The following is a 25,120-nucleotide window of genomic DNA, read 5'->3' on the forward strand; positions in this document are numbered from 1 at the left end:
GAAACACAGCCTGAGGACTCCCACGTCCAGAGGAAAGGCTTGTGTGGATAAGGATAGGACGGGCTGTTCCCTGCAGCAAGGCTCACAGGGCAGTGAGAGGGAGGGAAAAGGAAGAAAGCAAAAGGCATCCAAGTGACTAAACTGTTCCCTACAGCTGTTCGGCCACCTCTGCTCCCCGGGGTACGGAGGGAGCCCGGTTGCTGCCTATTGGGATGCTCAGTATTTGCTGGAGCAACGTCCCCAGAGCATCTCCCACATGTGTGGAGGAGGGCTGGAGAGGATCCCCCAAGAACAACTGAGAGGACGTGGGATGTGCTGGGATCCCAAGAGCACATGGCACCAAAGCACCCCTGGTCGAGTCCAGGCTGGGCCACCTCTTGCTGCCAGCCAGGGCTCGGGGACACCAGGGGGTCCCTCGTCATGCTGGGCAAGCTGACTGCTCCCCCAGTGCCTATGGCTGTGGTGATGGGATGATGCCCAGGAGCACCTCGGCGTGCTAAGAGTTAATCTGGAAGGAGGAGAGGAGGCCTTTGTCCAGCTGCCCCCGCATCTTATCTGCACAGCGCCTGGGGAAAGCACAGCTTAGGTGAAGTCAATACAGGAACCAGTTACAGAAACCATATGTTGGTCAGTGGCACAATCAATGTTTCTGACTAAGGCGATATGTTCTTTTGTTGCAAACAACAAGGCTGAGCTGCAAAGTTTACATCCAGATCTGAGTTTTCCAGCAGTCTCAGACCCAACCCTGAAGTCTGCTCCAGTCTGGGAAGGATGCAGCAGCACAGAAGCTTGGCCCTGGCCATGGAGACGCCGACACCTCAGCCTCGATGCCAGCCCACTGCAGGGCCTTGCTTCAGCATCAGCCAGGAAAACTGAGCACAGGCACAGATAAAAATAACCCTTCTTTGTGCTTCCCTTTCTCACTGCCTTCCACATGTGTCTCAGGATGCATCATGCACGAACCACAATTGCTCATGCTTTCTCTTGCATCCCTTGCACTGTCAGCAAGTCACATGTGCTGCAGTGATTCACGGGGAGCCCCGTGGCCAGCAGCCCCCACGGCCCTCGGAGCCAGCCCAGCCTGCAGAGCTTGGCAGCTGGCTTGTCCTCTCCCGCTCCGTGCACCCACCAACCACGTTGTCTCTGCAAGTGCCCCAGAGATCAAAGCAATATTCATTGTAAATCACTGGTCGTTCTGGGAGTTTTGTGGCACAGAAAGAGCCCCAGGGTCTCTCCAGGCTCACAGTCACCTTCTTGTTTATCAGCACTGGCTCAGCCTGCAGAAGCAACACATTTTCCTGGTGAACTCGCTGCTCTCCCAGCCCCTGCCCTGTCCCTGCCCGCAGCCATCACTGCGGGCTCAGCAGGGAGCTCGGGGATGCCCAGAGCTGCCTCCCGGGACTTTTTCCTCTACATGGGCAAAGTGTCCTCTTCTGCCAGCGTGGAAATCCAAGCTAAGGACCACGGAGGCCAACCTTTCAGAGCCAATGCTGCCCAGGGGCAGCAGCATCTCCTGCACCTCCCAGGCTCCCTCCGGGGCGGGGAGACTCGGGTAACACCGAGCATGCAGCCCTGGCTGTGTCCTGTGTGCACCGAGGCTTTTAGCACAGCGGGGAGCAGGGCAGGGATTGAACACTCCAGTGCATCCCAGCCAAGATCTGCAGGGTTGCTGCTGTGCTAATCACAACACAAGTATGGCACGTTTTGTTTTATTAAAGCTTTTATTGACCCATTTTTAAAAAGAGAATCTGCAAAGCAGATCACAGAGCTGCTCAAGACATTTTTGTATTCATTATGAAATGGCTTCCTGGCGTGAACCGAACTTCTGCTGGGCTCTTCAGCTGTGGTCCCTGGGTGTCTTCATCACCTTTGGGGACACTGATGCAACAGTGAAATCCCCTGCCCCACCCGAGGGCAGTGCCCCATGGCCCTGTTCCCCTCCTGCCCCACTGGATGCCACAGCCCTAAGGGACAGCAGGGGCCAACCCCACCCTGTTATTTCCACGGTCGAAGACGGAGTAAAATCGACGGATGAAAACATCACCCAAAATCCAGAGGGGTCCAGCGGGAGGGGCGATGTCCATCCCCTGGAAGCCGCTCATGCAGAAGGTCATGCCATCGCTGTTCTCCTGGGGAAGGAGAAGTGCAAAGCTGGGGACGAACCCGGGAGCCTCGTGCACACAGAAACATGCAGGAATGGTGACTGCGGGTCCCGTGCGAGAAGCAGTGGGGCTCGTCACCCGCTGGGACACGTGGCTCAGCTCCCGATGTGGCTCGGGGTCACCTGCGTCTCCAGAGCCACTTTTCCACCCCAGCGGATGGGAACTGGGGACAGCGGCACTGGTGGAGCCGCAGCCATACCATGAGGGTGTAGGCCGGGGCGCCGAGCGTGTAGGGGAGCCCGTTGATGGTGAAGGTCACGGTGGGCATCACGTTGAGGTTGTTGCACTCTATAGCGTACTGTGAAAGAGCTGGGTGGCTCAGTGGTGCTGCTCCACGGAAGGTCCCTCCCAGTGGGATGGGGGTCCCAGGGCTTTGCCCCCTGCTCTGCTCTCCCCACCCTCACTCTCACCTCTCCGTCCATAGGTGTGGCACCAATATAGCTTTGTAATTCTTTTATATCCTTGGTGGGACCTGTGATGAGTGACGTCCCAGTGTCCACGATGGCCTGGCAGCCGTTGGCGCAGAAAGCCACCGTCCCGTCCACCTGGATGCTGGATGAAGAGGAAAGAGAGAAGGACCAGGAGGGATTTTTCCTGCTCCCGTGCCCCAACCCAACCCCCCCCTCCCTGCCCAGCACCACTCACTTGTCTAGCTGGATCTGCCAGTACCCTTGCTGGGTGACCGGCACCCAGTTCAGGGTCCCCATGAAGCGAGAGGGGTCAAAGCCACCAAAGAGCAGCTCTCCTCCCAGGGAGGATTCAGGGTTCCTGGAGGGAGGAGGAGGAAACGTGAGGGATTTTCTCTGTTTTACATTGCATTTTAAATGGGTAGATTTATAGCCATTTGCTTTATTCCTCTAAGGTCTCAGGCTGGAGATGCTTGGCATGGTACCAGATAAATCCTTTACTATCTCAGTAAAACATCCTTATTCTGGCAGCCCCTCGCCCCTGCCAAGAGCAATGCCTGAGTCTAAGCAACAGCCTGGAGCAAAGCCGTGTCCGTACGAGCTCATGTAGACAGAGAACATGGGCAGCTCCACCAGATTCTGTGCCATCATGTTGTCGAAGACGGGGGTGACCCCATCCACGGCCAGCGAGGGGTAAGCCAGCCCCAGGATCCCATCAAACTCAGCGTTCAGGAAGGCTTTTCCCGGCTCGCTGACGCTCTCTGCAAACTGCTGGTTGCTCACGGCGAGGCCCTCGACCTGTGGGGAAGAGGCTTGATGGTGATGCTGAGTCTGTAGGCAAGTCCCAGGCGCATTGTCCAGAGCAGGAGAAACCAAAAATGACTCACGACTACTTGGTCAGATCCGATGACCCCCGTCAAACTGCCGGTCCCGTACTGGATGGAGAAGGGGGTCCCTATCATCTGGTACGTGCTGGACTGTGATGGATGAAACTTGGCGTGCTCAGCTGGGGAAGGAGATGGGAGCTGTCACCAGAAATGCTGTTTATCTGCACGGCCGTGGATGCCGGGAGCCCCCACCAGAGCTGGCAGCAGTGACCGGCCTTGGAGCAAACCAACGGGGCAACGTGGCATTGCCAAAATGCCTGTATCATGGGCACGTCGCCGAGGAAAAGAGCCGCTCATGAGACAACAGGGCATGCTGGTGTTTTGGGGAGGGATAAAACTTACCCCATTTTAATCTGCCTGAAAGGTGTGAGGTTTGTTAAGGGGAACAGGATTAGCTTAGTGCAATATGTGCATATATGAGTGCAATATTTTTATGAGACCTGAAGGTCGGCACTGCTGTTCCTGTTTTACAGACAGAAGCATCCCCACGGGCACTGCTGTATCCGCTGCTTCCCCCCCTGCCCCACCTTGGGCTCTGTTGGAAGCATCTGACAAGCCCTGGGACTGCTCAGGGATGCTCTGTGTCCTGGGGCAGCAGGGCTAGACTCGCCAGGGCCAGCTCATCGCTGACAGCCCGAACAAGCCCGGTGCTTGTCACCCGCTGGGCCCCCGGGCAGCCAGCCCAGAGCCACGCCGTGGTCTCTGTGCCCGCCTTGTTCTGGCCACCCAGCCCCTTGCTAACAAGCTATATTATGTGCTATCATATCTGCTTGTTTGTTTAAAGGCTCTCCCATAAGAATGGCCTAAAGAGCACGCCTGATATCTCCCCCAGGCTGATGGCGCTGGGTGCTGGTGGTGTGATCGCCGCCTGAGCAAACAAACCCGCGGAGGCTCCCCTGGCTCGCCCCTGGATTTCTATTACCTGTGTGTGCCTTGGAGGGCTCGGCTGGGCGGGGAGGTCCCCCAAAGGTCCCTGGGCTGTGTGCGTTGGTGGCCGCACTGCCTCTGTGGGGCCACCTCGGGGGTGTCACTCAGGCTCCCACTGCAGCCGGCCGGTGGGGGGGCAGCTGCTTGGGGAGCCCCTACTCACCGCAGGCTTTGCTGGTGCAGTAGATGGACGGCACCCAGAGGTTGGAGGAGCCTGTGTCGAATATCACGGTGAAGTTCTGGGGGGGCGTCCCGATGGAGATCTGCCCGAAATACTCCATCTAGCAAAGGGTGGAGCTTTTAGCCAGCAGCACGCCAAGAAATCCTGGCAAAGGGGAGCTTGTGCTGGGGCGTCTGCGGAGAACTGATGGGGTTCGGTGCAGGAGATGGCTGGCACTGGGGCAATGTTTGATGTGTCACGGCCGCATCGTGCCAGGTGCAAAAAAGGAGTCAACTATTTAAGGAACAGCAAAGCAAGGCAAGACCAAAAGGCAGGATGGTGGGTGCAGGCGCCATCCTCTCCCTGCTGGATTCAGCGGGAAGGCTGGGCCCCAAAGGGACCCTCATCAGTGGGATGCAGACGGTGGCATGGGCTTTGGGGACGGGACACTCACGCTGCTGGGGAATGGGAAGAGCCTGGGGAACACCCTCCATCTCTGGCTTTAGGTTCTTTTTTGTAGGGTCTTCTCTGATGCGTGTGATACGTGTTAGTTTTGGAGGCAATCTGTCTCCCCCCCCGTGTGCCTGAGAACACTACAGGCTCGGGGAGCGCAGCAGGCAGGGAGAGGGCTGGCAGCGCCTGCCATGAATGCGGTTCCTTGTCCTCTCCCGTCACCACATTCCCAGGAACAAAGGAGCACGCAGGCCACGAGCCCTGGCACGCTGGGGCACTGGCTGCAGGCATGCTCTGTTAGCAGGCGTGGGCTTTTTGGGAAGCATTTGGCATTGGGGGCTGCTCATGCAAGCTAAGGTGCTTTTGGGGTGTCTGCAACACGGTGCTGGGACTCAGAACCCCCCAGCCCTTGGTGCTGCCACACTTACGTCCAGGTAGTTGATGAGAGGCTCGTTGGCATCCGTGAAGGCACTGCAGTCTTCGCTGTACTGGACCATGTCGAGCCTGTGGGCTTTCCAGAAGTGGGAGAGCTGCCCACGGTCCCGCAGCGACTTCCGCAGGGAGCGATGCCGTGTCAGGGTCACCCTGGCGGGGGCAAGGGTCCCAGTCAATGGCCCTGGGCCATGGGTGCTGCCGATGTCGTGCAGCCCCCACGCCCGCCCTGAGGGTCCCAGTGCCACAGGGATGCGGGTCCAGAGCCTGCTCCCCTGCATCCCCCGCTTCAGTGCTTTCTGTGTAAGGCACAGTGAAATGGGGAGATTGATATGTTTTAGGAGACAGCAAATCAAGGGCAAAGCTGGCAGGGAAGCCTGCACGCCCCAGTAAAGGCCAGCATGCAGTGATGGGTTGGGTAGGAGCTCAACATGACTGATGGAAAAGGATGCTTGTGCTGGGAGAGGGGACTTCATGCCAGCATTTTCTGCCCCGTCTGTTTGCCCAGCCCTCGGCTGCAGGCGGCAGCTCGTCCTGCAGACCTCGCCGCAGCCCACTGGTCTGCCTGGGAGATGGAGATGGCCACGGGGCTGATGGTCTGATGGGAGCAAACCAGCAAAGTCCCTGCGTGGTCCCTGCTCCTGCGCAGCCGTGGGCTGTCCGTGCCGGGGGAGCTCAGCTCTGCCTGTTCACCACTGCCACGTTCGGTGCTGGCAGGACCCTGGGAGCGAAGCCCCTCCAAGAGCCCAGGGAGCTGGGGTGCACCCTGGGGACCCCCTTACCTTTTCAAGCCACTGGACAGGGAGAGGCAGAGCATGGCAAGGAGGAGGAGGCACTTCATGTCGGCAGTTCCGCAGCAGCGCTGGCCTTGTCTGGGCTCTGTGGGTGTGGGCAGCGCCGCGGCGTTGTTCTTATACCAACAGGTACACCCTCGCCCCGGTGTACCAGCACCTGTGATAACGCCCCTTTCAATGTCAACATGGGGCTCTGGCAGTGGAAATGAATCACTGGCCACATCCCAGGCGAGGCACAGCGAGTACACCGGGGTCAAGTTTGTTTTTGTGGGTGAGGGGCTGGCAGCAGCAGAGCAGGACGGTGTGCGGGGACCTGCCGGGCACCGGGCAGGGGGTTGTGTCAGCCCCTTTTGGGGGCAGTGAAGTCCCACAACAGGAATAGGACGGGGTCTCCATCCTGGAGCCAGCCTCTTATCCACTGGAAACCACATGGCCCAGCTGAGCTGGTGGGACCCCCCCCGAAATGCTCCCGGGGAGCGTTTCCCCTTGCCTTTGCTCCACAGCCACCCACGGGGACCTGCCCATGGCCGTGGGGTGCCCCACACCCCGACGGCTGCGGGGACGGGGCGGGTGCAGGAAAGGGATGTGTTCGTAGATTGGGCAGCTGCTGCACAAACTTTAAAAGGCAAAGACTAATCAGCGGTGATGAACTGCTCGGGAATCTGCAACTTTCCCTTTTAAACAGCAGTCGGTGTCATCAAAGCACGGCCGGGAAGAGGCGCGTTGCACGGAGACAGTTACATGTCGCCTTACAGCCAGTAATGGGGTCTTCCCCAGTGGCTGATTTTTGTTTAACACTGGATGGCCGTCTCAGTAAGCCTCTGTGAATGCAAATAAAAAATGCTAATGAACAAATAAAGTCTTCAGATATGGAAGGGAGGCGAGTGGGGGGGGAGGCGAGGGTTGTTTTGCTGCCACCATCTCGCAGACACGCGGCTGAAGGCTTGTGATGAAGCTGTGTCATCCTTGTGGGTTTTTTCCATGTTTATGGCACTGTAAGAATTGGCCTTGGGTGCCTCAAAGGGAGGTGTTTTACCCAGTGACCACCGTGCGTGTAGTTAACAGGGTTTCTACCCTGAGCACTGTGCTAATCCATTTTCCATTTACCCCAGTAAGTCCATTTTACCTCATTTAAGTCCTTGCCCCTGGAAATTAAAGCCCTCGCCTGTGAGGCAGAGGTGCCCCGTGAGCCCAGCGCAGCCACCCGAAGTCCCGGCTAATGGGGAATGGCCTGAGAAAGAGCCGACCCCTGCCTCCCGTTACGGGGCTCGTGTCTCCATCCCGGGGAGCTGCTGCCGGGCTCCCCCTCTCCGTGGCTTTGCAGGGAGCTTAAGGTTAAAAAAATCTCATCAAAGGTTTCTTCGGCGTGAGCGTGGAGACGTGGGGCGTTGCACGGTCGACACTGATGGCAGATGCAGCCGTTTTTTCCAAGTCAAGTGTAAATTCCTGCATTTCCCCATGCCCAGGTCGGTGGCTGCAGTATTTTTTACTGTGAAGCTTTTATACAAGATTATTATCTGTTTCCCTTTCAAGACACAGTTTAATGTACCGGCCTCCCTTGTTCTAATCATGCATTCATAGAAGGGATTTAAAAACAAACGACCCTCCTAGAACAAAACCAATTGCAGCAACTGCCAGATCAGCTGAAAGCAGCAAGTCGAATGCTACGGACATGGTTTGTAGCCTGAAAATCCTGTAAGAAAATCCTCCCTGAAGGGTCATCGGGCTTCTGAGATAAACATGACTGTGAGCTGTAGCACAGACAAGCCGAATACTTCAAGCAAAGTAGTTTATTTAGCGGAAAAGATCGCAAATTGGATCATAGCAATTTGCAAATTTGTGACAGTACATTCAGCGTTAAAATATGAAGATGAAAGAAATAAAGAGGCCAAACCTTTCATTTTGAATTTTTTGAAGTTAAGCAAAACTATTTCTACTTTTAGTTATTTTAAAAGTAATTTTAAAACCCAAACTCTTGAAGGCAAATCAAAAGTTTATTTCAAGCCCAACAAAATGGTTTTTTTCTCAGCCGTATTTGTCCAGAAAATTGAGTGAGAAGGCTTTGGTTCATGTGCACCTGCAGCTCTTCCTCCATGTTTGAAACTCATGGACGGGGGAGCTGCACCATTTTCAATACGCGGTGCCCCTCGCCGTGGCTGGGGCCAGCCGCGGCGCTGCCCGTCCCTGCCGGCACCTCCCGATGTGGCGGAGAGAGCCCGGAGTGGCGGCATGAAACATGCAGAATTATTCATAAAACCGGGGGCCTTTGAATCCGCCTTGTTAATAAAACAGTAGAAAAAGCGCTTAAGTTCAGTAGGAATGTAATGAAACTTGACTGCCAGCTACTGGAACGTCCCAGGCCTTATAAGTAATATATGGCCTGTATATAGCCCTGTGCTGATGCCAGGCAGTGGCTGTCATAAAGTGTATCTTACCCCGTCCAGCTCTACACACTTGCCCTCAGATACGTTAGAAACAGGTTAAGCTCCCTGTGCAGAAAACATGCCTCTTGCCCCAAGCGAATGGTGCTTTACTCATTTTAAGAAACCTACTTTCAGGCTAAAAATAGGTTCTCTGTGTTCTTTTTTTATATTTCCTTTAGTTTAGCCACTTCCAGGATCAGCTCTGACTGATTCAAATCGCACCCAAGTAGCATTTTCTGAAAAGCCTTTTTCCTGTTTATCAAATACTACTTCTACCTATTAATCTGTTTGTACATCAGTGAGCACTTGAAAGAGTGAAATCCTGCAATAGCAAAAGTTTTTTTTTAAAAAAAATAAAACCCAGCCAGTGTCAGTTAAATATTTACCCGTGGCACAGAAGCTGTGGGCAAAGCAGGACTAAACCCCCGCTGTGGGAGCTGGCGGATGGCATGGTCCCCACGGTCCCAGGCGATGGGGGGGAAGGCGGGCAGTGACTGACCCACGGCAGGGACCTGGCAGGGGACCCCAACTCACGATGCAGCTCCTGGGAGTGAACCCCGACAGTGCCTGGCAGCTGAGGGTATGTGGAGTTTCTCAGGAGCCGGTCGTCTCTTTGCCTTTAGGAAGCCCAGGGGGATTCACTGAGATGCTGGGATGTTATTTCCCCAGGAGGGGTTTGCTATGGGAGCATGGGGTGGTAGGAATAACTAAATGCCAGCAGGCACCGTCCCTAGGAGTGAGGGACCCCGCAAGAAGGGGGGTTCCCTCGCTCCCTGCCCATCTCCTGCTGGGGAAGGAGCACAAGAGAGGTTGGGCTGCTGCAGGGCATCTCCAGCACCAAAATGCTGTCTCAGCGTGAGAGCTGCAAAATCAGTTCCTAGGGAGCAGTGGCCTGGCGCTCCCCAGATCTGCTGCGAACCGACGGAGGTGGGTCTGCCAGTCTGCCCTTTGCACCCCGCCGTTATTAAGCGATACTACAAGTTACTACTGACCAGAAAATTCTTCCAGAAGATGGGCAGGTGGGGACCCATTCACCCCCACCAGACACCAAGCCATGCTAGGCTCAGGGGCCATGTCCCTTATGATTTAAAATGTCTTACCCTTATAGAATACTTTTACTTGGAAGCTCCCAGAGCACTTTTTGGGTTGCAGCTGAATTGCTGGGGGTTGAACAAGCTCCACTGCCGCCGGGCAGAGCTCTCTCCCCTCGGGGACCACTGTCCTCTGCCAGAGCTCGGCTGCATTTTAGCCCAAAGCTGCTGGAAGATGGAGCAAGAGGGAGAACTGCCCGGGGGGATACAGCGTCCCCAGCCCCAGAACAGAAGAGGCCGCAGAACAGCAGAGAAACACCCAAATATATTTAAATGAGCCATTTGACAGAGTGGAAGCGTCATGGAACCTCGTGTGGGCTCATTCCTGCCATCGCCGTTGGGGTAAAGCGAGACCGCATCCGGCATTGACGAGCACTTCTGCACTGCTGGACCCCCGCGGCTGCACGGCCACCGAAAACGCTGCCGAAACGGCCTTAATTCCGGCTCCCTCCGAGGCCCCGGCTGCTCCAGTCCTGCAGGAACGGGAAGGTGAGGAAGGCTCTGGTCCCCCAGGTAAAATGCTGCTGGGTACTGCACTCCACCGGCCGTTGCACGCGATGCCTCGGAAAGCAGAGGGCTCGTACACCAGGGCAGGAGCTGGGCTTGGTGTCCGTGTCTGAGGGATCCCCGCAGGCGTGCAGCTCTGCCAGCCTGAGCTTCAGTCTTAACTGGGGGCAGCGAGGCCTGACTCAAGCGGGATTAACATCATTTGAGGCATTCCCGTGATTTTGCTTACCTTTAGACTGAGCGTAGACGTCTTGAATTCACTACTTGGTAACTGGCTGTGTAGGAGCTCTTTACAAGCCTTGATTTCAATAGGGCATCTTGCTTGAGAAAGGGTTAATATCCTGGGGGCTCACAGCAAGGTACCTGAGACACCAAAAAAGCACATGTGCTGGCAGCATCTTACTAGCTGTTATCTACAAAATAGATATTTCAGTACGCATATGCATATCACCTCTTCAATCTTACCATGCCCCATCTCAGCAAAGAAGCTGTCTGCTACTGATATTTGGATTTGGGTCTTATTTTGCAATTTCCTTTTGAACAGCTCATTTTTCAGATCGTTATCTGCTGCAGCAGCATCTCCTGCCCACCAGTAGCAAATGAGCCATTTAAGAATGACAGCCATTTGAGAAGGATATTTGAGGACAGATCAGTTCCATAAGGAAGGGGGAAAATTCCAGCAAGAAATGGACTTTTAGCCTGGCAGTTGCCAAACTGCTTGGGTAAGTGGAATTTTGCAGGAGATTGGCGAGGCTATCGGAAAAGCTTTTGATGAATTACTCTTAGAAATGTGCCATAGAGGAAATTATAGAATCTGATCCATAGGATGGATAATGTCTTTGCTCTAACTATCAATCTATCTGTCTATCAATCATACTGTTAAGGCTCCTTTAATCATCGTATCAAAGCTTTAGTTGAAGATGACCTCCCTGTGTCGGTCATTTATAAACAGTAAGTATATAGGCACTGAGTGAAAACTTAAAGTGCTTTTTTGCAAGTGAAAGCTCACAAAATGAATGCCCCCAATTGCAGTCCTGTATTATAAATCTCTTTAATATTATGGTCAAAAGTCCCAAGCCGTGGGGTCCAGTTCGGGTGCATGCGGCCTCTAGCCATGTGCCTGAAACCCCCGCAACTTCAGTGGGATTTAAGTGCTCACCTAAAATTAAATCCGAGGTGTTTCAAATGCAGAGGTGTTGAAGGGCTCCCGACATTTCTGGCTGGATCTTGACCAGTGCAAGATCCTGACACTAAATCCGTGATTTCTTTTGGTTACTTTCTTCTATGGGTTTGGTGGTTTTTTTTCCAGATTGGAGTTATCAAATATTTTTTGTGGATTAAAAAAAAAAAAAAAAAAGAAATGCAAGAGCGGATTAAAGCGAGAAGAATGGATTTCAGTTCTTTTTATTATCCGTGCTGTGGTGGAGCCCAGAAGCTCCAGCCAAGTATCAGATACGACCGAGGCGGCAGTGTATAAAACCATTAAGCTCAGAGATAATGGCAGGGAGAGTCTGTGGCTGTGTAAGGGGTGCGTACGAGAAGGAATCGCGCACGCAGTAAGAGCCCCGCGCTGGGGGGAGGCTGCCTACCTTTATTTTATGTCTGCAATGTCAGACCACTGCTTTCAAGCCTGATGTGCAGCTGATGTGGAGCAGCGTGAAGCTCAATGGGCTGTTTTGGTTCATTGCCGCCAGGGCCAGCTGCCTCTCCCTGTCCCCTCCGAGACCTCCAGCGCCTCGCCGGGCATCGCACCGACCGCCCAGACGCCTCGCGGGGAGGATGAGCACTTGTGACTGGTGAGTGCAACGCCCCGGGCTCGAGCCGCAGGTAGCCCTTTGCAGCCCTCCTGCAGCGAGGGAGGTGCTCTAAGATGGAGGGAAAACTGCTGCTGCGGGGCACCTTTTTGCTCGGTTTCTTTGTCCTTGCTTGGCCGGGCTCTGGCGAGCTGCTGTGCCGTGGGTCCGGGAGCGCAGCGGTGCCGCAGCCCCCGCCGCTGGTGACGCCGCGCCTGCTTTTTGCTGCGCTGGGGGCAATTACGTGTTGGCACTGGGTGGCTGCGTTTGGCAGACGCACAGGCACGAGGCTCAGAAAGGGCTTGTGATTTGGCGGGAGCCATATTTGTACCTCTCGGTGATATGGAGGCCCAGATTTTTGGGCACATCGCCTTAAAGAGAAAAAGCAAAGCCAAAAACCGTACCAGCAAACCTTGGTCTAAAACAGGCTTTGAAGTAAAGGCAGACAAATGGTACCTGAAAGATTTAAAATAATTTGGTAATTTCCTTCACTTTCGTTATTTCTGTATTTTTCAGGTGGGTGCTCGTTGTCATCTCAGCTGTCACCTTGATCATATACGCTCTCCTCTTGCTGACACTTTACATCATGCTGAGCAGGAAAATAGGTAATTTACTGTCTTGTCGGCTTTACCTGTTCTGTTCCTCATTTTTGCTCGCAATCGTCTGGTTCAGAGAGTGAAAGTCATTTGCCAAAGCTTCAACGTCCCCCACTTTGTAAAGCACAACCAAGCCCTTGTTCTGGCTCCGGTTCTCGCTCCTGCTCCCGGGAGCGACCGGCACCGCTGCGGAGCCCGCGCAGGGTGAATGCAGGAGCTGGAGCCCCCGGGGACCCACCGGACCCCCGGGTGGGCCAGGCACCGGCGTGGATGGGACCGGGTCAGGGCAGGGATTATCGCCCAGCGTCGCTGCGCTGTGCCGGGGGGGGCAGGCTGCGGCGGGGGACGCTGGCCCCACAGCCGCCGCGTGAGCAGCCCTAAGTGGTGTGGGCAGTATCGGAGAGGGTTATACAGCCTTTTGCTGTTTCAGAACCATTTTCTTTTATTGCTCTTGTTAGTAAAGTGGTGGAAACAGACCATCAGAATCCATTTGCAAAATATTAATTTAGATGGAGCTACTATTTCCAGCAGGAGTATCTTTCATGCAAAACTGCTGCCCACACTTGTACATAAACAAGCTCTGCTCGGCCCCGTGGGTCAAACTAATTTTGAAGTCGCACGGGAAGAGGCCCTGATGCCGTGATTTAACACCAGAGTCTTTCATTGCGGGAGAACAGGGCACGCGCTTAATCATCTCAGTAATTGAATTGATAGGTATTTGCCTGCTCCAATACATAATAACAATTATTGCCGTGCCAGCGGCTTGCGCTGAACTGGCTTTGCTCTGGGGCAGTGCTGGGGCTGGCGGAGCGGGTGGGGGGGCCGCGTGGCGCGGGGCGTGGGGGTGCGTTGGGCGCAGCCGGCATCTCGGGCTGGAGCAAGGAGCTAACTCACCTCTCAGTTGCAGCCAGCCATTCCTGCAGCAAGCAGGCGGGCAGCAGCCCTGCAGCACAGCCCCAGCAGCCTCCGACCTCTTCAGCGGGAGGGGAAGGGGTGCAAAGACCAGTCTACGCAGGTAAGGGGGGATCCTACAGCAATGGGGTTTTGTCCTGGCACGTGAATATGAATGTATGATATTGCATTTGTGCAAGACTCTCTTCCTTAACCAGCCGTGAAGGCCTTGGGGTGGAGGAGGGAGCAGGCGGCGGGCGAAGGGCAGGCGCGACAGCCACCCGCAATTCCAGCTGCCTCCTGCCTCCTCCGGGCTCTCCTGCCTGGTTCCCCGCGGGCAGCGGGACGAAGAGGGATCACACTGCTGCTTTTTTGGATTTTCAATTTTCACTCTTGAGTGTGTTTGGTTTTTCTCCCTCATTATTTTTTTCCTTTAACCCCCCCAAGTAGCGATGGAGGTGGTAATGTTTCCTGTTTTTAAGGGAGCAGCGACACGTCTTCAGAGACCTCAGAGGACTCGGACAGCAGCCCTTCCTGCCCACAGGTACGGCTGCAGGCAGAGAGCCTTTGCCGAAAGCAACCACAGCCACAGCAGCGGAGGTGCCGGCGCCGTGTCCGCGCGTCTCCTTCACAGCTCGAGACCCACGGAGTAGCAATGGTGGGGGGCAAATGCATCAAACCGCATTGAAATACCGGCAGCGAGGCTGGGGTCGTGGCTGTCACCTGCCGTACGCAACATTCCCCATTTAGAGGGAAGCATCCCCAGGGGCCAGGGGCATCCCTGGACACGGCCCGGGAACCTTGAACGGCTACATGCCTTCATCTGGGTTCAAGGGCAAAGCCGCCCTGGGTGGATGCTGGTACCTGACCTGGGGTTCGTGCTTGCTTCTCCAGGGCCGCCGCTCCGAAGAAAACCTCAACTACACGTCTTTGGTCTTCCCGGGGAAAGGCTCTGGGCCAGGCTCCACCGGGGACTACGAGAACATGAAAACTGGGCCAGACTACATCAACGTGGACCCAAAGAAGAGGAAAGTGGATTTCTGGTCCTGCTCCAGCCCCGTGGCATCCAAGTCCATCGAGTATACCGAGGTGAAGCTGTGACTCCCGGGATGCTGCTGGTGGGGTTTCGGGTCAGGCTGCCACCGGGGCGGGGAGATGCCCAAAGCCCCCGGCAGCCGCGCGGCCGGGGCTTCCCCTTCCCTTCGCCTCGGTCAGCGCCTGGCACGGGCTGACGCCCGCCAGCTTTTATTCCTTGTAACACTCTAACCCGCCGATACAATTTGCTTGGTATTTTACTTAAATGCATCACTGTTCTGAAGGCTGCTGAGGCCTGATGGTGCAGGGGAGCGTTCCTCCCACCCAGGCTGAAACGTGCTCTCCAGTTTTGTGTGGTGGCTCTTTTTCTCATTTCATGAAAGAAAATGAAACATCCCCCCTGCCCCTCAAAATGGGATGTAGTTCTGGGAGGGAAATGCAGCGGTCTTCAAAATACCCATCCGAACGGGCTGGCATCTCCTCAGAACCACGCTTTCTTTGCTGCCTGCAGTCACAAAATCCTTTTAAATATAGTTCCTCCACTGGCTTTGCCCTCACTACCCCACAAGCCCTGATTCATCGCCCTCCCCCCCACCCTTTTTCCTTTGACGCTCCAAATCTTTCCAAGTCCCCACCACCTTCGAGCTGTTGCTGGGGCGGCTGCACAGGCAGCTTGACCCCCGCAGCCGCACATCGGGGGGATGCCAGGGAAGGAGGGTGGCCCTGCCGGGGAGTTTCCTCCCTCAGGTGACAGCCGTAGGCATCAGCCCAGCTGGCAAATGGCCGGGAGTTTCCCAGGGGGTTTATATCCCCTCCTTGGCTGGAGGCTCTGGGCTGGCTGCTGGTCCCTCTGGGCTGGGAGGGGCACAGGACTGGACCACAGGCCTCTGTGAGTGCAGGTATCAGATCCCTCTGTGTCTTGTGTGGAGGGATGATATTCCCTGTCTCCCACCTTGTGTTTTCCTGCTTTGTCCCTGTACCAGGTGCCCTGGGTGCAGGAGTTGGCCTCTCCCCAGCTGAGCAGTGCCTGCACCCAGCAGGGCTTTGAGGGGGGGGGTCAGTGCCCTGGGGTGGGGCACATGCTGCTGCCCCCCCCCACCCCCCGCCATGGTCTGATACCGTGTTTCACATTTTCCTTAAGTATTGCTTTAATTCCCAGGGGGTTTGGAGTACAGCACTGCAATTTTCTCTAAAAAAACTGTGTTGGGGCCTCTCCAGCTTGCAGAGATAAGCTTGGGATTGTGAACTGAGTATGCTGGGAAGGCTGTTATCTTCTCTGAGGTGCTGCTTCCCCTGCTTGTCAGTGATTACATTTGTCAGGTCACCTTCATGCTCCTGAGGTACTGGAGAGTCAGTGCCTGGCCAGCCCTGCCCGTGGCCGGGGCTCCCTGTCCTCGCTCTCCTGCAGCAAACTGCTGCTGCAAATCGGGGCTGCAAATTCCCTCCTGTCACTCCCTGTGGTTTTTAAAGGTGATTTTTCAAGAAATAAACTTCCAAAGTGCTGGGGAAAGGGAACCACACAATAGCTGGGAGCTCTGCTAGGCTAATGGAGCCGCTGCCTCCTGGTGCAGCCCCTCTTTAACAGGGATGGAGCTGCCCCAAGTGCATTTTGAATTGGCTCAGCAGCAAAGAGCTTTAATGAAAGGTTGTGAGATGATTGATTTAGTATTGATTCCAGAGAGGACTCTGAGCTTGGGCGCTCCTGGTTTTGTGATCTTGTTGTGCAGATCTGACCCAATTTGAAGGGCACATGAAGGAAAAATGTTCAAAAAACCCTAAACAGTCTCTGGGAAATGTTGCTAAAGGCCAGGAGAGTTGGGTTTATGGAACTGGAAATTAAGTAAAAACCAGCTAGTGGGAGTTTCTGGAAAAACTGATTCAAATGCTTGGTGATTAAAAAGTGAAAATAATTTAAGCTTTCAAAATACTTTATGTCTTATTTTTACAGACATAGCCTGTGATAACAGAGAGAACAACACACCTTGCCTGCAGGGAGTTCGGTACCTTGCTCTCTGGGGCATACATCCTCCATTGGTAGCTTTTGAGCTTGACTCCCAGAGCAAAGGGATGCTCTTGCCTGCCTCACTCGTGCTTTCTTAAACAGAACAACTTCTGGGAGACCCACAACATGCAGGGAGAAGGGCTGGGACTGCAAGGCCATAGCTTGCTCCTGGCTGCCCCACCTCTGTGCTTCCGAGTGCCTCGAAGCCGTCTCTGAGCTAGGCTGGTGTTGGCACTCTAATCTCTGCTAAATAAGACGAAAGCAGCAGCAATTTGAGAGCAGCTCTTTAATGGGATGAAGCAGCTGTTGAACAGCACAGAGCAGCCCTGCACAGCGGCTGGGGGCTGCGAGTAAACTTGATGGGAAGTGCTGGGGTGTGGAGGGAGGCAGGATCTGCCTGGGCAAGCTGGAGCTGGGGCAGGGTTCCTCCCGGCAGCTCCTTGGTGTCAGGGCTGCGTTTTGGAAGCCTGCACCAGCTGTGCACAACAGGAGAGGACGTGTCTGCCGTGGATTTTGCTGCAGCCTTGTCCCTGGGGAGGTGGGCAGGGGGGCTGGCTCCAGAGCTGCCTGGAGAGGACAATGCTATGCGGCGCAGCGGGGAGAACGTGCCGTGCCCCAGGGCGTGGGAAAGCTCTGTCTGCGTTTGCTGCTCTGCCAGCAAAGCCCTGAGGATGGGAGATGAGTAGCTTTCTCGCAGGGAGCTCTCTAGCAGGTGTAGCCACGTTGCCTCCTGCTGTGCTCAGGCTGCTTTGCTGGCACCTATTAAACACCCAAAGCTCGAGTCCCTCCAGGAAGACACGCTGGTGCAGCAACCCCTAGATGATACCTGCGCTGTGAGGCATTCCTGGAGGAGAGCAGCCAGGCAGCAAGAGGCTTCCTAACAGATGAGGGAGGTGGATGCTGTGGCTGGGCAACGGCCGATGAGGCTCTGTCCATCTTCCCCGAGGCACACAGCAGATGCACTGTGCACAGTAGCAAGCACGCAAGGACAAGATGGACAGTGCTGCTTTTGTGGTTAAGCACCCAGCTTTCTGCAAAATGAGATGCTACCAAGTGGGGAAAAGACACCTCTGCAGTGACAATGTTTGTGGTGTCACATCTGGTGACATCTGTCCTCAGTGGGGGGATGTGCCTGGGGACCGTCCACTGCTGCAGCCTAAAGCATGCTTGACTCAGTCACCACCTCCACGCAGGGTGGGTAGGGGTCCTTGGTGCTGCCCCCGTGCAGGGGGAGGCTGGCAGGGCTGGCGTGGTGGCTGTGGCTCAGGATGGTGGTTTTCCTGCTGCAGAGGCTCCCAGTGGAGGCCTGTCTCCGCAACCTGGGCCTTGGGCCACCCCAGCAGGACAGGCAGCGTGCTGCGTCCTGGAGCAGATGCCCGCTGAAGAACATGTAAATCCAGGGGTTGCAGCAGCTGCTGAGGCTGGCCAGCAGCATGGTGATGGTGAAAGCCACGTTGGTGGACTCTGGGAAGGCAAAGGAGGGAGCTTAAACATCCACCAGCCTGGGTATGGTCTGGGCAGGGGTCCAGTGTGCAATGGGCAGGACCCTGGGGGCTCTTTTTGGCTCAGGCTTATGTCCTTTGCCCCATTCTCATCCCATCTGACTGGCATTTCCTTGGGTAGGAGAGTTTGCAGCATGGCAGGCAGAGCTGTGCTCTACCCTTGGCTGCAGACGGTTGATGTACAGTAATAGGGATGTGCTGGAGCACGTCCTCAGGGAGAGTGCGGGGAGATGAGACCCGGCAGCTTTTGGACCTTCCCAAGCCTGTTTGCTGGCCAAAGCATCTCCCAGAGGCCTTTCAATGTTGGATAAAGTTCCTTCTAGCCACAAACAGGCTAGGAGAGCTACTGAAAACTTCCAGAAAATATCAACCTATACAATCACAAATCCACTTCTGAAACCTCTGCAGCTGGTTCAGCAAAAGCCTTGGGCATTCGATGCTGCGTGCAAAGAACCGGCTCCAGCAGCACAGCTGCTCTGCGAGGTGGTCCCGGCAGAGGATGGGAGCAGTGGGCCCAGTTAAAACCCTCCCTGACGTCGCTTACCAGACACAGCAGCTCCTGAAGCAAGTTCCCACATGGGGGAAGAGACACACGTGGCAAAGATGTTCCCACAACATCTTTTGTGTCCCTACAGGTGAGGGTCAGAAGCCATTGCTTTTCTGGTGAAAGCAATGATTTGACTCTACAAACTGTTTTCTATAAATACTACTGGGGAGCAAATCTGTAGCTTCCCCCATGACTTTTTAAGATGACAAAAGACAGCTTTTGTTTGTTAAACATGCAATGGGTGTGCTGTGTGCCTTGGGTGCCCAGGGCCTGCTGTGGGCTGCAGCTCAGCATCCCCACTGCTACTCACCATCATCGGGAGCATCCTCATCCCACACCGACCACATCTGCATGCTGAAAAATGGTGCCCAGCAGGTGATGTAGGCCACCACGATGACAAAGGTCATCTTCACTGTGCGGATCTTGGCACGGGAGATGGTGCGCACGCTGCTCACCCTTGAGGGCTGCCCGCTCTTCTCGGAGGAGCAGGGAGCAGGAGGGGCAGCTGCTGTGGGCCCCCCCATGCCGGGGGCGCCGGCCTGGGTCTTGCCCTTGAGGTTCTTGCAGATCTCATAGCAGATGAGGCTGTAGCAGATGGTGAGGATGCCCACAGGCAGGATGAAGATACACAGTGTGGTCCAGGTGATGTAGGCTCGGGCTCCCCAAGGGTACCTAAAGTCTGCCCAGCAGTCCAGCACCCCCGAGCCCTGGTGCACCTCCCGCAGGGAGAAGATGAAGACCTGGGGCAGGCTGAGCAGGCAGCTGAGCAGCCACGTCGCCCCGATCATCACGTAGGCCTGGCGGCTGGGCTGCTGCAGGGTGCGCAGCGGGTGGCACACGGCCATGTAGCGGTCCAGCGTCATCACGATGAGCATGTAGGTGGAGGCGAACATGCTCAGCACCTGCAGGTACTTGACTGCCCTGCAGAGTGGGTCTGGCCCCAAGAAGCGGTATGTCACCTCCCAGATCATCTGCGGCAGCACCTGGAAGAGTGCAACACCCAGGTCGGTCAGCCCCAGGTGCAAGATGAAGAGATGCATCCGGCTCATCTTCTTCCTCAGGCGGTACATTGCCAGCAGCACCCCTACGTTGCCTACAGTCGCTATAGCCAGGATGGTGGCCAGCACCCCGATCTCCGCCTTGGCCAGCTCCTCATCCCGGGTGTGCAAGAGGGTCAGGTTGGGGTTCCCTGCCAGTGTCTGGGGGCTCAGCACCCCCTGGCTGTGCCCGGGCTGGCTGCCGTGAGTGCTGTTCCAGCCCCAGCCTGGCTCCATCCTTTTTGGGAAGCTCTGCAGGGGCACAGGCAGCTATAATTCTTGTCTCTGGCCTGTTAACCCTTCCCTGCCTCCCCAGGGCTGAGCTCTCGGGGTCAGTGCTGCCCCTGAGCACCGCTGCACCAGCTCCTCTGCCCACGGCCGGGAGGGCTGGACATGCCTCCTTCTGCGGTCCCCACCAGCGGTGCAGGTTGTCACCTCCTTGCGCTGATGCAGCTCAACAGCATGCTAATTTTGTGCTGCACAGCTGCAATTCCCTTCCCTGGGCTGCTCCGTGCAAATATACCCAGTAAGCAAAGATGTGCAAGAGCCCCTGGTTCAGTCCTTGATCTTTCTCATATCTGCACTAAACATTTCCAAATCCTTGTTTCTCCCCGGGCTGATCATCTCCTGTGTCCTCTCTCCCCCCTGTGCTGGTAAATTGAAGTGGGGAATCCTCTTTGTTGCTTCTTTCTAGTGCAGCAAAAGTAACAGAAAAAGCTACAGATGCTGCATGTCCTCGGCCTTTTCATTCCAAGAAAGGTACGAGCCAGGGGAGCAGTGCCTGAGCATCGGAGGCCGCAGGAAGCAGGGCGGCTGTCTGCCGGCGGTGGCTCTCGGTCGCCGTGTGTGAACGCTGCCTGCCTGGGTCTGGGTTTTATAGCCTGGCAGCTCCCCTCCCTGGCTGGCCCCAGCCTCCTGCCTCCACCGCACCGGCTCCGCCGCTGCGCTGTGCCGAGCGCCGCCGGACTCCGCAGCAGGCAGGTGAGAGCCGGTTCCCCTCCTGCCTCTCTCTTGGGAGCTGCAACCCCTGGGCTTTGCCAGCGGCTTTTACCAACTGCAATTTCTGGGCAAGAGATGGAGGCTGGGAATCGTCCCATCCTTGTCCCGTGCATCGTCTCCTCTGCAGCGTGTCGGGGCTGGGGACGCTCTGCCCCCGATTTGCACTGTCCGGGCTAGTCAGAGCCCCTGAATCTCTGCCCTTGGATTCTCCTGGCCCAGCAGGAGAAGCCTCTGTCCTGAGGGTCTGAGCATGGGGGACAAGGGGGTGTGGGTCCACCAGAGCAGCAGGAGTCAGACATCCGTTGGTTTTGTGCAGCTGGGTCTCAGCCCTGCAGCAAAGTCAGTGGAAACATCATTTGCTGGCACCATGTCCTAAGGCTGCCTGTTTTGATGCGCTGTGCCCTTCCTTCTGTGTGGGAAGGGGATGGAGATTGTCCCTGAGACACGGCAAAAGCTCGAGTCTGCCTGCGTAGTCCTCAGCTAAATGCTGTCATTTTACTACATCTGACAGAAAACCACCCCGAAGGTGGGGAGCAGGATCCTGCTCGTCTGCAGAGCAGCCTCTGCCTTGGGTCATCAGTATTTGCCCCATCTCTCATCCACACAAAGCCTGGAAAAAATTCATGGGAAACGAAAAGCTGATGGGGAGAAGCGAGCTGAAGAGGCCGCAGCAGTTGCAGGCTTTATGCGAAGCGTGGTGCGAGCCAGAGGAAAGGCGATGGACAACAGAAACGCCCTCAGTCACAGGACAAACGCGCTATAAATTGTGGGGCTGAAAACACAGGTGCGACACGGGCTGAAACGCGCCCGCGTCTCGCCTGTCTCGGCTGAGCAAGGGGCCAGGAGCTCGGGCACCAGCTCGCCTGCCTCTTCTCCCGATCCTCCCGCTCTCTCTTGAGCCTTCAATGTGTCTTCTCACAGGCCGTGTGATGGCAAAATATTTTCATTGCGTACGGATGCAAATACGCGTGTCCACATACACAATTCCACTTTTGTTTTGCAACATTAAGGCATTGTATTTCTCCTACTGGGTATTGAGTTATATCAACAAGAAGTAAAGCCAGCCATGCGTTTCCAGCCTTTTTTCCTTTCTCTACTGGGGAAAAATGAGAGCAGCAAACAAAAGAAATGCACCGACATGGGCTTCTGCCTAACGCTTCTCTGCTCAGCACGGGCTTTGCTGCTTGCAGAGCCTGCCCTGCCTCGCTGGCTGTCACGTTACCACGAAGCTGCCTGTAAGAAGGCTGTTATTTGCTGAATAAAGCTTTGCAGATCACCTCTAATAACCATAAATGAGTGCAATTTGTATCTAATTAAAAGACATTCATCCTTATAAGAGACCCTATGGATATAAAGTACCCATCACAGAAAAGTGCCTGGCTGAGGTGCTGGAGTTAGAGGTAGGAAGGTATGTCAGTGAATAATGTAATTTTCTGTGTTTGCGATCAGACAGCTGATTTTCTGGAAGATTAATAGAGGGCAGTGCGAAAAAATGTACAAAGCAAGGGGAAGCTCAGAGGAAGGCAGAGATGGAGGGGCAGATTCTGCAAACAGAAAGAAACATTTAAAGCGTTTGGAGCACAGACTCTGCTTTCGCTGGTACCAGTTTGATTTGGGAGCAATTCCTTCAGAGCGAGAGCTTTTACTCCAGATTTACCTAAGTTTACCTGTGGGGAGAACGCCTCTGAAAAGGCTCTTAGAGGAAAGTGAAGCTAATTCACAAAAGAAAAATGATCCTTGGAATATAGAAATTAATTTTCTTTAGGGAGAGAGATTATCACAGCGAGGACATTTTTCAAGCAGATGGATTAAAAAATAAACTGATTTTCCTTCATTGTTTTCCTGAGCATTTTGACACATGGCTAGTGTTGCCAGGCTGTACGTGTTTCAGCAAAACCATAGCTGGGTTCTCCGACTGAGCAGCTTGGGAATTACTCCCTGAGCACGAGGCTGGCTTGTTTGGTGCTCCGGGAGCCCCCGGGAGGTGGTGGCCCAGCGGTGACTGGGCAGCCCAGCCCAGCCTAGCCCCAGCTGTAGCTATTTAGGCTGTTTCCATAAGCTGGGTTTTGGGGGCAGTGGGGCTTGGAGGTGTTGCAGGGTGGGGGAAATGCTGCTGGTTTCTGGTGATGTGCTTTTTTGTGCTGCGGTGGTTTGCGTGCCCGGCAGAGGGAGGATGCGTGTGCAGTATTGGAGGTAACCCTTAGGGCTCTGCGCTGCAGGTAGTTGTTACCGCAGGGTGACTTGACCCCTGAAACACTGTGAAAGCTGTTGTTATGAGGTCTGTGTTCCCTCCCTTCCCTCTGGGTGTGATGCTGAGGTATGGGACCATGAAACTGGATTTCTGAGCTCTTAGCATTTGGTTTGTCAAAGTAATGCTATTACACAGCTGATTTTTGGCAGCTGGTAGCATCAATACACCGTGAAGCGCATCACATAAAGTGCTGTTTCTGTTACCAGCCGGCATCTTGTGTTCTTTTACTGTAGAGCGCAGAGGCAGAGGTCTTGTGACTGCTAAATCCTTCGGTGCAGTAGCTAGTTACTTTGCTTTGTGGGTAGCTTGTTGGTTAAATAAATAAAATTTGTTGGCTTGGGTTGAAATGCTGATTTGGCTTTCTTTTCAAAATACATGCTTTATTTGTGGTATGCAATGGCGTTAAGCTTACGTTGCTGACAGCGCAGGGCATACTCGGTCTGTCTTCTGTCTGTAGCATTTAATCACTGAAGTGCCTTTGGTGGTTCAGGTCAGAAAAAAGCAAGATTTGGTCATTTTGCACTGGTTCAGATGCTGCAAAATTAACGGTGTTGCAACTGCTTTATAGTAGCTTGGGATCATCTCCTTGGAAAGACTGAGGGCGGGAATGAGGGCTGGGAGTTCCTGGTATCTAAAGCTACTTTTAATGCCAACTCTCTGTCAAAATTAAGCTGTGAATGACTTCTGCCTCCTGAAAACATAAGCTGCTGAGACTTTATAGTTCTTGAAGACTTCAGGACCTTTAAAAGCCTAGCTTGCCCTTGCCACTGACCTAACTCCATGGAGGACTGCCCTTGGGTTTTTTTTCTCAGTCTCGGGGAGTTGGGAAGCTGAAAACCCGACACAATTTGGTTTTTTGCCCCTTGCCATGGCAGCGAAGTGTTCTCGGAAAAGCGACTGTGTTCATCTTAGTAGGGAAACAAATTTCTTTTGCTGCGGTGTGGTCATCGCACAGAGCACGTGATTGCTCCGTTACTGGGAGTGCTGAGGGATTTAGCCCTGGTCTGTCCTGATACCATGTGAAACGCCCCAAAATATTAAACTGTCTCTAAATGAACACCTGGTTCAACACTTGCACTGTGACTCCTGTTACCTCCGGAGAGAGAAAACTGCTGCATAACTGGGCAGCAATATCTGTCATACAGCTCTGGCAACAGAGCTTCTATAATTTTAAGGCAATTATAAGCCAGATGTGTCAGTCTCCCTTTTTCCTCCCCCTTCCCCCTCATTTGGATTTGTTTTTTCCATTTAATTAAAAGCTCCGATACCGCTTAATATTAGAGAGCGTGTCTGGGTGCATAAATAAATATGCTAAACACATGGCAAACGCCCCAAAGCGGTGCCTGTTAGGGACACTGCTAGGCAGAACAAGCAGGTTTGAGTTTAATGGAAAATCCATGTGAAGCTGTAAAAATTGGCAAGCAGAGTAACAAAAGCTGACAGTGTTGTATTAAAGAACTGAACTTTAAGGTATCAGCGCTTAAAAACACTGCCTTGAACATAAATTTTTGAGGCTGAGCTGCCATCCCTGGAGGTGCCTTGTCCAAGCTGTGACCTTGACTCAGCCTAGCCTGGCTCAGAGCATCGCTCCCTCTGTCCTCCACGCTGCTCCCGGTGCCCCTGCTGTTTGGGGACAGCCCTGCCCACCCAAACACCCCGAGTCCCCTGAAACCATGCCCAGAAGCACGTGTGCCCCCCCAGACCCCGCGGAGGCAAGCCAGCCTGCACCGGTGGGGTTTGGACCAGCCTCTTCTCCCTGGCACGGTCTGGAAGCAGATCCTGAAATGCCTTGCAGGCTGGTGAAGAGCACCAGGGGATTTCTGCTGGATATAATAAATCCAATCCTGGGGCGTTATTCCAGCTGATAACTCTATTACAGTTTACTTTTTCCTTGTTGTTTTGCCATGTCTTTTCATTTGACCCATATGTGTGGAAACAGTCTGCTTAAGTAGGGGCAACTGTCAGAGGAAAAATTGAAGCTACAAACATCTTCAAGATAGCAAAGTACTTGTTTGTCATCCTTATGTTCTCCCTGTTGCATAGTCAGGGATGTTTAAAGACTTTGGTAACTGTGAAATGCTTCAATTTCTTTCCCCACTCCCTCATCTCCTTTTGCTGTTATCTTCATTAGCATTTGAAAACCAGACACAGCCAGAGCATTTACAGCCTTAAAATCAATAATAAAACCCCAAAATTACATTTCAAGGCTGGAAACAAATGGCTT

The 25,120-nt window shown here is 54.3% G+C and overlaps 3 protein-coding genes across 3 annotated transcripts; 1 reads left to right on the forward strand and 2 right to left on the reverse strand.

Annotated features, from left to right (window-relative positions):
* Positions 1–1,694: 1,694 nt before the first annotated feature.
* On the reverse strand, positions 1,695–6,718 carry CTSE (cathepsin E). The gene is made up of 9 exons (XM_075115704.1): positions 6,211–6,718; positions 5,425–5,581; positions 4,547–4,664; positions 3,457–3,575; positions 3,168–3,367; positions 2,808–2,930; positions 2,573–2,714; positions 2,362–2,460; positions 1,695–2,129 (listed from the first exon to the last, which is right to left on the reverse strand). Exons 1-9 carry the CDS (start codon positions 6,651–6,653, stop codon positions 1,965–1,967), a joined length of 1,566 nt encoding a protein of 521 aa, XP_074971805.1. The 5' UTR covers positions 6,654–6,718; the 3' UTR covers positions 1,695–1,964.
* Positions 6,719–10,025: 3,307 nt separating this feature from the next.
* On the forward strand, positions 10,026–16,485 carry RHEX (regulator of hemoglobinization and erythroid cell expansion). The gene is made up of 7 exons (XM_075115263.1): positions 10,026–10,225; positions 10,788–10,965; positions 11,938–12,039; positions 12,553–12,641; positions 13,534–13,647; positions 14,006–14,067; positions 14,418–16,485. The coding sequence occupies exons 3-7, from the start codon at positions 12,023–12,025 to the stop codon at positions 14,622–14,624; spliced, it is 489 nt and encodes a 162-aa protein (XP_074971364.1). The 5' UTR covers positions 10,026–10,225; positions 10,788–10,965; positions 11,938–12,022; the 3' UTR covers positions 14,625–16,485.
* A 1,231-nt stretch (positions 16,486–17,716) lies between these two features.
* On the reverse strand, positions 17,717–19,883 carry AVPR1B (arginine vasopressin receptor 1B). Its single transcript, XM_075115681.1, has 2 exons — positions 18,920–19,883; positions 17,717–18,024 (listed from the first exon to the last, which is right to left on the reverse strand). Exons 1-2 carry the CDS (start codon positions 19,881–19,883, stop codon positions 17,717–17,719), a joined length of 1,272 nt encoding a protein of 423 aa, XP_074971782.1.
* Between the last annotated feature and the right edge of the window lie 5,237 nt (positions 19,884–25,120).

The sequence above is a fragment of the Phalacrocorax aristotelis genome, chromosome 21 (assembly GCF_949628215.1).
Source record: "Phalacrocorax aristotelis chromosome 21, bGulAri2.1, whole genome shotgun sequence".
In the NCBI taxonomy this organism is placed as follows: Eukaryota; Metazoa; Chordata; class Aves; order Suliformes; family Phalacrocoracidae; genus Phalacrocorax; species Phalacrocorax aristotelis.

Bases quoted from the DNA above. Each gene is read 5' to 3' on its own strand.
- RHEX (XM_075115263.1), top strand. The intron at 13,648-14,005 runs GTAAGGGGGGAT...CCTGTTTTTAAG, and splicing joins GCAAAGACCAGTCTACGCAG to GGAGCAGCGACACGTCTTCA. The intron at 14,068-14,417 runs GTACGGCTGCAG...TTGCTTCTCCAG, and splicing joins GCAGCCCTTCCTGCCCACAG to GGCCGCCGCTCCGAAGAAAA.
- CTSE (XM_075115704.1), bottom strand. From the start codon at position 6,653: ATGTGGTTTCCAGTGGATAAGAGGCTGGCTCCAGGATGGAGACCCCGT. The intron at 4,665-5,424 runs GTAAGTGTGGCA...ACCCTTTGCTAG, and splicing joins CTCTCATCAACTACCTGGAC to ATGGAGTATTTCGGGCAGAT. The intron at 2,130-2,361 runs GTATGGCTGCGG...CTCCTTCCCCAG, and splicing joins CCCCGGCCTACACCCTCATG to GAGAACAGCGATGGCATGAC.
- AVPR1B (XM_075115681.1), bottom strand. From the start codon at position 19,883: ATGGAGCCAGGCTGGGGCTGGAACAGCACTCACGGCAGCCAGCCCGGG. The intron at 18,025-18,919 runs GTGAGTAGCAGT...TTGCCTTCCCAG, and splicing joins TGAGGATGCTCCCGATGATG to AGTCCACCAACGTGGCTTTC.